Source organism: Pistacia vera, unplaced genomic scaffold (assembly GCF_008641045.1).
Source record: "Pistacia vera cultivar Batoury unplaced genomic scaffold, PisVer_v2 Contig673, whole genome shotgun sequence".
In the NCBI taxonomy this organism is placed as follows: domain Eukaryota; kingdom Viridiplantae; phylum Streptophyta; class Magnoliopsida; order Sapindales; family Anacardiaceae; genus Pistacia; species Pistacia vera.
This window is the reverse complement of record NW_022196527.1, coordinates 561,578-573,713: the sequence shown is the minus strand read 5'-3', so window position 1 is coordinate 573,713 and position 12,136 is coordinate 561,578. Positions and strand designations below refer to the sequence as shown.

Sequence of the window (12,136 nt, the reverse complement as noted above, 5' to 3'; positions counted from 1 at the left end):
CAGAAAGATGCAGTTGAAGGATGATGAGCTGCTGGTCAAAGATTGTTGTAATTATCCAAGACTCCAACAATTAATTTTGGAAGAAGGCAACGGAAAAGTCCAAAAGGGTTTTAGGGTCAATAGGTTATGATGTAATGGAGTGGGGACATAATCTCTTTTATCTTCTTGCATTGTATTCACGAAATCTTGGTAAAGGACAGTTCTGTTCTGTGCCTTTCCATTGTCTCAATCAATTGGCAAATCTTAACCACATCAGCTTAGCATAACCTTCTAGCACTCCTTATCCCCATCCTGTGATTAAACAGTACTGTACATAAGATTTAAATATGGCGAATTCCCGATTTCACCTAACCGCTTTCTGAGTACATCAATGATCTTAGCTTTACAATGTGGATTGATAATAAAGCTTAAGCTCCATTTTAGAAACACTCAAGTATGAGAAGTGCTGCCGCCAATTGCAAATACACTTGACTTCTTTCAAGTGTAATGTTCCAAAACCTGGAAACATATGGGGCCAATTTTGCCAGCATTGGACAATATTAGTAAACAGGAAATTAGTTCAGTGGACGATAACAGATGCAATTACTATTAACCACACAGTTGTGGGTTCAATTTTTACCACAATTCACATAATATCAGGTGGGTTTAACTAGAAATACTTATGCTACATTTAGCCAGCACAATGGTTAAATAGAAGTTAGCCCAAAGGCTAGACCTAAAACAAGTATTGAAATGCAGAGTTTGAAAACTATTCCACTATTATTCAAAATTATATACATTCCATTATTATTCAAATATGATGGATATATATTCCCTTTTTATATGTTTTTTTTTTTTTTTTATGACCAGGGTGTCCGAGTCAACTTCACGCATTTTAACTAATCTTTGGGGTCCATTGAACACTTTACAAGCCCAATGTTTTAAGATAAGCCACAAATGTGATAAACAACTTTAAGATGATTCAAACCCCAAAAAGTCAATGAAATGAGCAAACCTTCTTGATTGCCAGACTAACCTCTTGAGGTTCCCATGTTATATACTTTACCAGTATCTATGGATAAAACTTATATTAAGAAAGGACTCATATTCCTAAAATGCACATTGAGTTAAATTAAGACATAGATTCGCATAATTTACTCCATATACTTCGTGTTAGCAAACCCCCAAGTTAGAAAGAAACTCGCCTGTATGCCTTATGTAATATTAATATGGAGTAAACAACTTTTTCCCATCCAAATAATGACTTAATGATACTTTCCTACCTATAGATTTTTAAAATACCACTTTACTACCCAAATTTATATTCCGACAGTGAACAAAGAACAAACTCGATCCAGGATGTTGGGGTTTCTGAAGAGGGGAGACCGATGAGTCTTTTGGCGATGAAAAGTTAGATTTTTATGGTTGGGATTGATCGGAATTTGAATTGGGAAGGACGACTGTGTAAATCCTAATCGCTCGATTGCTCCTGATTGGCGGGAGTAGTGTTTGAGGGGGTTTTGATGAGTGATTATTGAGGAAGAGAATGGTGGTGGTGTGAGGTCGCAACGATGCTGGAATTAGAAACGGAATATAAATTGGGTAGTAAAATGAAATTTTAAAAGTCTATTGATAGAAAAGTGTCATTAAACTATTATTTAGGTGGTAAAATTCGTTTACTCTATTAATATGTATTCAGAAGTGAGTCGGAGTAAAGATGGCAATGGACTCGGTATTTCAAGGTACTTGGCCTAGCCCGTTCCGAAAAGGTCAGGCTTTACCTGGTGTTAGCGGGCTTGAGCTTGGGCCTATGACTGATTTTAAGGCCCCCCCTTAGGTATGGGCCGAACATGGTTGTCTTCAGTCCTGGCTCGACAATTTTATTATTAATTTTACTAAATTACCCTTTATACTATATATCTAATTACAGAATTATCATATATATATTGAAATTTATTAATATTTGGTGAGTATTTAAAAACAAATTAATATTTAAGAACTATTTCTACAATTAAAAATATAAAAAATTAAAATTTATTAATATTTAAAAATGCACATTATAAAATGGGTGGGTTTAGGCCGGGGCTGAGATTATAAAAAGTTTATTGTGCTGAGCTTGAGCTTTACTTATCATCCCTGTGATAGGCCCAGGTTGGGACTGAGCCTTTGTCATGGGATCGGGCTTGGGCCTGGGCCAAGGGGTACCCGGTCCCGGCCCATTGCCATCTCTAAATTATTCTGTCGTAGTGTATTAAGTAAAACTCAATGTTAAAAGGCAGCTGGACCGAAGGTTGAGCCCAGATTTAACATTAGAATGTAATTGACCCACAACCCGGCCCAAATCCATATGGCAGCCAATTTTACAAATATTCTACGTCCCGTCTGACTACTCTTTTTCTCCCGCCACCGCTGGCACTGCTAAAACCCTAACTAAACCCCACTTTCCTGTTAAATCAACAAATAACTAACTATGGAGGCTGAAACTGCAATCACATCCACGGACTCTATGGACTTCAAGGTAAAAGAGCTTTTAAAGGAGGTCCATCTCAACCAAACTCCTACTATCACTAAGCTCGTGGACGACACAGTTTCTGCCATTAAGAAAGTCATCAAAAAAATCCCCGACGACTTGCAGGTATGTATCTGATTATCTTCTTTGGTTTCTACCGAAGCCTTTACAAAGTTAAATTAAATATGTTTTTTATAGCTGTGGTTTATAATGTTTCTGTATATTATAATTGGGCGTTTATTTTAATGAATGAATATACAAAAAAATAGTCGGTGTATTTAAATTGTGCAGGTTACTGCGGATTTAGCTCCGGGTTTTGTGAGAGACATTGGTGCAGACAAAGTGGACTTCAAGTTTAAGAAGCCAAAATCTATTAAGATTGGTGGTAGTTATTCCATGAATTGCGTGGTGAAGCCTGACGTGAATGTGGATATTTTTGTTCACCTGCCAAAGGTATCTTATTGTTTCAAGTAATAGAATTATGTTTGGATTAATTGATAAATAGAAGGGTATATATGTTCATGTTAGCTGGTGCATGATCTAAAACTAATACTGTCTAGATTAATTGATATATAGAAGGGGTATAGGGAAATATATATATGTTCATATTAGCTTGTGCATGATCTAGAACTAATACTGTCATCAGTGAACATGTATATTGCTAATTTATGAGCTTATGTATGATACAAATGTATTAATTTTGTTTTTCATTTTAATGATTTAAGAATAAATGTACTTTTCAAAACTTGAGCAGCATTAGTTGAGAGTGCCAGAAAATCCTTAAAAGACGGAGGCAACTAATAGTGGCATGGGAAAGAATTTGGTTATGTCTATTAAACTTGTTTAATGATATTAGTATACAACTATAAGATGGTGCCAAACTGTTGTAGTCTTTGTAAAGGTGGGATGAGATCAGGTTTTACTCTTTTTGTTAATTGCAGAGTAATAAATTAAAGCTTTGAGACAGTATAGAATGAAAAATAATTTGGTTGTAAACAACCTGATAATAGCTTCTTTCTCCGCTAACTACTTTGAGGTACATATATCAGTGTTAGCTCTAAGTTAGTTTATTTCTGAGAGCTTTTCCCTTGAAACAGGAGTGTTTTCATGAGAAAGACTATTTAAATCACCGGTATCATGCCAAAAGATGCCTTTACCTCTGTGTAATTAAGAAGCATTTGAAATCCTCCCCATCATTTGATAAAGTTGAATGGTCTGTCCTGCAGAATGAGGCCCGAAAGCCTGTATTGGTTGTCCATCCAGGTTTGTTTTTCTGTGGCATAGTTTTTAGATAATGCTTGGTCATATTGCAATTATTTTGAGTGATAGTATTTTTGTATGTATATTGATTCTAACCCTTTCAACATTGTTGGAAATGGGAAAATATGATATTGTAGCTGTGAAGCCTGTTGAGGCTCCTGGAATTTATGTACGGATAATTCCTACAGCAACATCCCTGTTTAGTAGTTCAAAGTTGAGCTTGAACCGGAACAATGTCCGTGCTGTTAACCAAGGTAGAATATTGTCTTTGGTTTAGTTTATATCATTACCAACATGGTGATGCTAATCGTGCATAATTTCATCTCAAAGATGGTGTTCCTCAGCCTACGCCCAAATACAACAGTAGTATATTGGAAGACATGTTTCTGGAGGATAATGCAGAATTTGTCAATAAAACATTAAGTAGATGGAAGGAATTGGGAGAGGCTTTAATATTGCTGAAGGTATAATATCAAATTTCTGTCATTTTACTGTTGCTGCAATCACTGTCTACAAGACCCTGAAAGTATAACCTTTTGTGTTTGAGGCAGGTCTGGGCTCGGCAGAGAAGTTCAATACATGTTCACGATTGCATAAATGGATATCTAATGTCTATCTTATTGTCATACCTTGTGAGCCATGACAAGATTAACAATTCTATGAAGGCAATGCAGATACTTCGCATTGCATTAGACTTCATTGGTATGTGAAGGTTCTAAAATTTTCTTTTTTGATAACCTAGTTATGTTTAGTGCAGTTAGGCCATAAATTTGGGAAGGTGAACATTGTTTTTTAGTGCCTTGATGGTGAATGTACTGTTGAGATCAATGTTATTTCATTAATCAAGTGAACAATTTTGGGCAAAGAACATGCTTGTTTCTTCTTGAAGACAGAATAGTTCTGAATATTAATGAGCCATCATTGGCTGATTTGTTGTACAATAATTTTAAAATTCCTAATATTTTATGGAATTTGGGGAATGGATTTTTTTAATAATTCTAATATTTGTATAGGTTTGGATTTGAGTCTGTTTGTGGAATCTGTTCACCAGTTAATTACTTTTACTGACAATTTTCAGTATTGTCAGCTATTTCATTATCAAACAATACAAAGTTCAGTAGTGTCTATCTGTTGTCTTAATACAGTAACACCAACTGTTCTCATCTTTTGCAGCCACCTCAAAATTGTGGAACCGTGGGCTTTACTTTCCACCACAAGCCCAGAGCAAAGTTTCAAAGGAGGTCTGCTGCTTCCTAGTTCCTTCTAATATGAAGATGTAGTTTTTACTATCTTCACTTGTTTATGCTCTGTGCTCTGATCACCACTGTCTTTCTTGTCCTATCTCATTCCTTTTTAGTTTAGTCTAATTTCAGATGGAAACTTCTGTTTGCATTATCACAAATACATGCATTGTTTCATCAATTTTATTTATTTATTTATTTTTTGTAAATATTTATTTACTATGAGGTTTTGGTTGCAGGAAAAGATGCAATATAGAGAAATTTTTCCAGTAGTGATATGCGATCCATCCACTCAGATCAATTTGGCTTTTAGGATGACAAGTGTTGGTTTCTCTGAGGTATTATTAACCGGTGTATTTAACTGCTTGATTAATTATAGTATAAAAAGTGGTTCTCTTGTTAGATTCCGGATCTTTTTGGAGTAGATAACAATTGCTTGAAGATTTCTTCTGCCTTTATTCAGCTCCAAGATGAGGCTGCTTTGACACTTCAATGCATTGACCGATGCAGAGATGCTGGATTTGAGGAGATGTTTCTGACCAAGATTGACTATCCTGCTAAATTTGATTACTGTGTTAGGTATATTGATTTACTCTTATATTTTGTGTAGGCATGGTTGATATAAAATTTGGAAGTCCACAAAAACTTAGTCTGATTTTGATATTATCCAAGTATTGTTTTGAAAAAGGAAGTTATTACCTTTACGAGACTGACCATTAGTTGCAGTGCTTTAGTCTGGTCTTGGCCAAGGCCTGGTAACCTGGAAATCATACGGTCAGCACAGTTTTATAACAAAGTTCAAACAGCTTCTGCTTTTTGAATTGGGTTCAATTTGCATTTCTTAACTCAATAGTTTTTGGCATGAAAATGCTCACAAGTGTTTTACCCAAGCATTAGCTAATTGTCAAAAAAACTCAGCTCCTAGTTCTGGTTTGTTCAATTATTGTGTGATATTTTCTTTATCTGTATTCTTTTACTGCATAATAGCCTTATTGCTTTTTTTCTTTTTAAATATTTTCCCTTTTCAGATTGAATTTGAAGGGACGTACGGAGGTTCATGCGTTGGGATTTTGCTTGGATGATGAATGTTGGAGATCTTATGAGCAGAAGGTGCATAGCCTGCTGAATCAAGGATTGGGTGATAGAGTAAAGTTTATTCGTGTTACTTGGAGAAATGCTCTTTCTGAGTGCATTATTGAAAATGTATGTATCAATTTTACACTCTTATTTTCTTGATAATTGTATAGATGTTTCTGATTGTTTTTGGATTCCAGGGTTTATCCATACTTGACAAAGAGCCCCTGCTTATCGGCATCTCATTGAGCACTCCTGAGAAAGTTTTTAGGGTAGTTGACATTGGTCCAAATGCTGAAAATAAAGAGGAGGTATTTGAGTTTAGTGGTTAAATATTTTAAAGTTTTTTCTTTTGATCAATTATTAATTTTACTCACTTTTTGCGTTAGGCTCTCAGGTTTCGAAGGTTTTGGGGGGAGAAGGCGGAGCTTCGGAGGTACAAAGATGGTACTATTGCAGAAAGCACAGGTGAGGCGTCTATCGTGCTTCTTTTAGCTGCAGTTGGTTTAGTTTATCCAGGTGCATATGATTCATAAGACCACTTTATTTCCAATTACAGTATGGGAAAGTGAGCAGTGGACAAGACATCTCATTTTGAAAAGAATTATTGAGTATGTTTTTCAGCGACATCTTTCTCTACCAAAAGAAAATATAGTGCAAATAGTTGATCAACTTGATTTCTCTCTTCTTCATGGTTCTAAAGGTGATTGTATAGACCATTAACTTCTGTTAGTTTTTGTTATTTTCTTCTTTCAGGGTTGCTTTCTTTTCTCCTCACATAAGAACAATTTTTTTTTGCTCAAAACAAAATGTTATTATTTTCTCAGATCCTGTATCACTTTCGGGAGGTTTACTTGAGGCATTTGAAGTCTTATCAAAGCGCTTGCGTCTTATTGAAGATATCCCCTTGAAGATTTCTAGCGTGCAACCTTTAGACTCGGGTAATTTCTCTTAGCATCATAAACTTTTGTATGTTTAATCATATTTTATTGGTTTGCTGCTGTGGTTTTTGCTTGTCACGGTTCTATCAGTTTGCTATGCCATCATTATATCGTGATCAGAGCTGAGATATAAATTTATACACCATAATTAGAGCATATATGCCTTTGTGAGGAATTGTTAGTGGTACACAACATCAACAACTATAAATAGTTGGATTGAGGGGGAAAATGCTAATTCCAGATAGGTTTCATTTGCTTGTGTGATTTTATTCCCCATGAATTTATGATCTTTCTTAACCTCTCATCATCCTCACCTTTGGCCAAAATTGTCGTATGCTTAACATTATGTGGATGTAGATTAGCTATGGGTGTCTATTTCCTTGGAGTTTAAAGAAGTCTCCTTGTGGTTACTCTTCAAATTTGGGAAGCTTCAATAGCCTAACCTTAAAAGGGCACTTTTGAAGTTAAGGGTTTCAGTTATTTATAGTTTATGAGCTGACATTTCCTTTTATATATAGTTTATGGAACAGGGTTTGAAGGGCTCTTTGGAAGTTAAGGGTTTCAGTCATTTATAGCTTATGAGCCGACTTTTCTTTTTATATATAGTTTATGAAACCTTTCGGGGTTTTTAGGACAGCATGTTGTAAGTTCATACTTTTAGAAAAATTAGTAACTTTGGATGCTTGGTTATTATATTGAGAATTTGAATTCCTTGAAATCTTGTAGTAAAGTAGGTCTTTCAGTTGGCTTTATATTTCGTAGCCTTTCCAAATTTTCACCCATGTTGCCAGTACAATTCATGTATGTTTGTCATTTTTCAGCATTCAGATTTACATCTGTGTTTCCTCCTGAACCTCATCCACTGGCTAATGAAAAACTTAATGTTTCAAGAATACATAAGCTTACCCCATCTTGCATTCAGCCGCTGGAAGTTATGATTCAGGCATGGCTCTCTATTCCTTAAGTCATTTCTTTATACATCAATTTTTTTTTTCTTCTAATTTTTTTTTTTTTTTCTGTGATCTAGTTGGAAGGTTCTGGGAATTGGCCAATGGACCATGTCGCAATAGAAAAAACTAAATCAGCTTTCCTTATTCAAATTGGAGAGAGGTACACCAGGCTTAGCTTTCTTTGGTCGTTTGCTAAACCCACATGCACATCCACACACACGCATGCAACATACCTGCACACATGTGAGCACATACACTCACATAAATATATATTGAATGTCATCTCTGATGATGGTTTTGTGGCAGTCTCCATAACAGATGGCGGATGACATGTACAGCTACTGAGGATGATGTTGATGTTCTGATGTCTGGATATTCATTCCGTCTCAAAATTTTGCATGAGAGAGGGCTGAGTTTGGTGAAAAGGGAAAGTAAGAATAATTGAATATACAATCTATTCACATTTTTCCTCGTCAACTTCTTAACTTCTTATGATGTTTGTTTTCCTGAATCCATTTTGAATTATAGTTGGAAATCAAGCAAAGCAGATTTATTCTACAGATAGGGTTCTGTTTGTTCGTGGTCAACATGCAAGCATGATCAATGGATTACAGGGTCGTTACCCAGTCTATGGCCCAGTTGTTAGGTGAGTTTTGTTGAATATATAGTAACCTGATTTGTCCAATTTTCCTTCTTTGATGTTTTCAGTTTTGATATGAAAAAAAATATTTGAACCTTCTGGAACAGAAATAAATTGTATTAACTTTATTTCTTTTTGATATATTGAAGGCTTGCAAAACGATGGGTGGCTTCACATCTTTTTTCTGCATGCTTGATGGAGGAGGCTGTTGAACTATTGGTTGCATATCTTTTTTTGAAGCATTTACCATTTAATGTTCCATGCTCGCGGGTCACTGGATTTTTAAGGTTTAGTTCTTATTGTTATTTACTGTGTTTATTTTATTATGAATATATATTTAGTGGTTAGCATTTATTTTATTTGCTTTTTTCTTTAATACTCTGATTCTCAAAGTTATGTCATTCTTTCTTTTATCAGCAATCCTTTTAGTGTGTATTAAGATAAGACACTGCCTCCAGACACACACCCGCACGTATAAACAATGTGAGGCTTCGATTTAGTTCGTTATCTCAGTTTTATGACTGCCCATCCTGATTCAATTCCAAACCTAGCCACTGCCCTTTTGCAACATGTGTTTAGTATTCTGTAATTATCTTTTGTTGTTACAATATTGGGATGTTTGACATATTCCAAACTCAACACAGGAACATGTAAAACAAGTTAAAAGCATGTATTTAGTCATTTTTTATTTCATTAAACTGAAATATCTTAGGTAAAATTATGTTGAATTTTGTCATTCCCTGTAAGTTTTTGTCCTTATTTTTCACCTTTAAGTGCAATGATTCTTTGTGCGGCATTAACTTTCATTCAATTCAAATGAATACTTTTATGTCCCTTGAAATATGATTGATTCAGTCTCCACACCTTTGGAGGCTGAAGAAGGGGATGCTGATCATACTAGTCTAGTTTTGGACTGCTGGTGCCAGTGAGATTTGATAGGGGTAAACATTATGATGATGGATTTGACATGTAGAAGATGCTTTTATTTTTTCCCGTCAAATTGTTGATTGGTTCAGCAGTGAAATAACTATTGCTGTGAGTTTGAAATCTAATTTGTTGGATTATTATTGGCCTCATAGTGGGTCTGTTTAATGTATGAAAATCATGTCTTGGAACTATTACCTAACAATGTTATTTTCAAAACTGATCCTTTCAACAGGTTTCTACGACTTCTAGCAGAGTATGATTGGACCTTTTCTCCTTTGGTTGTTGACATAAATAATGATTTTGGCCCAGATGATTATAAAGAGATTAATGTAAGCTAAGCAGTTTTCTGGATGATAATTATTATTATTATTTTTTTTAAATATAGGATAATACATTGGTTCTTTTGTGTTATAATAACAGTGTCTTATCATGTCATGATTGTTCAGGATAACTTCATTTCAAGTAGGAAAGAACACGAAGAAAACACTCAAAATGTAAGCCCAGCTATATTCTTGGCTATGGCTTATGACAAGGGATCTGAAGCTTGGACAAGAATCTCTCCAAATTCAATGGTTTGTTAATCCTTCCTTCTGTCAAATGCAATCACTAATGCCCACAAATCGATCTTTTCATTTTGGTATATGTTTCTTCTTTTCTTCTGTTAGATGCTGTTTTCTGTCTAGTAATTTTTTCAAATCATCTAACTATGTATTTCTTTGTCTCAAAAAGGGAAAAAGAATACAAACCTTGTCGAGACTTTTTAAGTTTTTTTTTTCAAAAATATAGTTCACAGTCTTAGAAATATTTTCTTTTTTCTGCTGTGATTGTAATTTGAAGCAAACCATTGCGTATATAGGATTTTGAATACCAAGCATGAACACCTTGGTTAAACTTTCTTAATTCAATAAATTTTCCATGTTAGTATTTCCGCAAACCTATGCTTCCGTCTAATACAATAGACTTTATTATATGCTAAATAAATAGACTTATTACTATAGTGCTCCTGCCTATTCCTTTCCACCTATGCTTCCATTAATACAAAAGCCTTTGATATATGCTAGATAAATATTGAATTATTACTGATAGTACTCCTGCCAATTCCTTATGGATCTTGATGTAAAAGGAGCTTAAAAGGTTGGTGGCTTATGCTCGAAGCAGTGCAAACTTGTTGAGCAAACTCATTTCAGAGAATCAGACTGATTCTTACCAATGGGAGGTGAGTGACATACAGCTGCCAGATGTGATTGTTCCTGTTATCCGAGAATATATGGAACTATATCTATGAATTATTATAGCACCATTTCTGATTGCAGTGCCTTCTCCGAACTCCGCTGAACAACTATGATGCTGTAGTTCTTCTCCACAGGGACAGGTTACCTTATCCCCATCGTCTTCTCTTCCCGTCTGAAGTAAACAAAGGTACCTCACAGGGAGGGTCCTAGGCTTCGGCTCCAATATTGTTTATACACTGAAATTCTCACTCACAAGTTTTGTACTGTACATCTAACCTCTTGAATGAAGTGAAGCCAAAGGTCTTGAACCACTCAAATTGAATTCATGGGGTTTTCGAATTTGGCATCATTTCATCACTCTGTGATTTTCCTGTAATATATTGCTATGATTTCTTCCATCCAACTAAAATTTGTCGACCTGTCCATTTTTTTGATAATCCAATTCTCATAAAGTGCTTTGGACAGGGAGGCATGTAGCTCATGGAGATGTCAGCAAGGCTTTCCGCCCATTCTTGTTGCCTGGAGATTTGAAGGGAAGTTCAGAGGAACTAAAAAACAAGCTGATGGTAGATTTCAATCCACTGAGGTGTTTTGTTGGGGATTTAGAGGCAAGTTTAAAGAAGTACATTTTTTGTTGATATTGACAACATTAGTCGTTCTCTTCTGATATGCTTATTTATTATATGTAGAAAGAGTTTCCAAAGAAGTTGAAGTTGTGGTATGATTCTCTGGGAGGTGATGCAATTGGCCTTACGTGGGAGAGAGCCTGTTCAAAGGTATAATAGGATATATAACTTCAAATTTGTACTGAAAATAAATTCTTCAGTTTATTGGTATACAAATCTTTTGTTAATTGTATCCCTGGATCTCTTCAATATTTCCAGAAACGAAATCGAGAGGAAACAGCTGAAGAAGAAGAAGAAGATCCAACTGATGTGCTGAAAGCTGTAGGTGAATTTGGGAAAGGTCTTGTGAGGAATATTTATTTATTGAAAGCCCCAAGGCTGACAAATTAAGTCTGAATTTTCTTGAAACGTAGTAGTTTAGGGATTGTAATCCATGTTGTGATCCCTCTTTGTAGTATAGTACACAACTCTTCGCTCCCACTTCAAGTGAAGCCACCATAAGTACAGTAACATAGTTTTCTTTCTTTAGCTGTACTTGTTGTGATTGGCAAAACTTGGAAGAGATTGGCAGAATCTTGCAGCATTGTATCCTGTATTTAGGTTTACCGTCGAATCAAAGGCATGGAGATGGGAGTGAAGTAGAAGATTTTGTATGACTGGTGAAATCATTTATTTATAGAAAATATTGATTGGATAAGTTTTTCAAGCTCTTCCGTTTGCTGGTATGTCAATGAGAAGTGCACTTAACATGGTTTTG

The 12,136-nt window shown here is 35.2% G+C and overlaps 1 protein-coding gene across 1 annotated transcript; it reads left to right on the top strand.

Annotated features, from left to right (window-relative positions):
- The first annotated feature begins 2,386 nt into the window (after positions 1–2,386).
- On the top strand, positions 2,387–12,076 carry LOC116113042 (nucleolar protein 6). Its single transcript, XM_031399183.1, has 26 exons — positions 2,387–2,614; positions 2,780–2,941; positions 3,586–3,751; positions 3,886–4,002; positions 4,079–4,212; positions 4,300–4,450; positions 4,922–4,989; positions 5,229–5,327; positions 5,453–5,568; positions 6,018–6,192; positions 6,264–6,374; positions 6,453–6,531; positions 6,623–6,766; positions 6,891–7,004; positions 7,826–7,947; positions 8,032–8,114; positions 8,261–8,385; positions 8,483–8,600; positions 8,744–8,881; positions 9,754–9,850; positions 9,968–10,093; positions 10,645–10,737; positions 10,835–10,940; positions 11,219–11,361; positions 11,443–11,529; positions 11,638–12,076. The coding sequence occupies exons 1-26, from the start codon at positions 2,450–2,452 to the stop codon at positions 11,767–11,769; spliced, it is 3,171 nt and encodes a 1,056-aa protein (XP_031255043.1). The 5' UTR covers positions 2,387–2,449; the 3' UTR covers positions 11,770–12,076.
- Positions 12,077–12,136: the final 60 nt, after the last annotated feature.

Bases quoted from the DNA above. Each gene is read 5' to 3' on its own strand.
- LOC116113042 (XM_031399183.1), top strand. From the start codon at position 2,450: ATGGAGGCTGAAACTGCAATCACATCCACGGACTCTATGGACTTCAAG. The intron at 4,003-4,078 runs GTAGAATATTGT...TTCATCTCAAAG, and splicing joins TGTCCGTGCTGTTAACCAAG to ATGGTGTTCCTCAGCCTACG. The intron at 8,386-8,482 runs GTAAGAATAATT...TTTGAATTATAG, and splicing joins GAGTTTGGTGAAAAGGGAAA to TTGGAAATCAAGCAAAGCAG.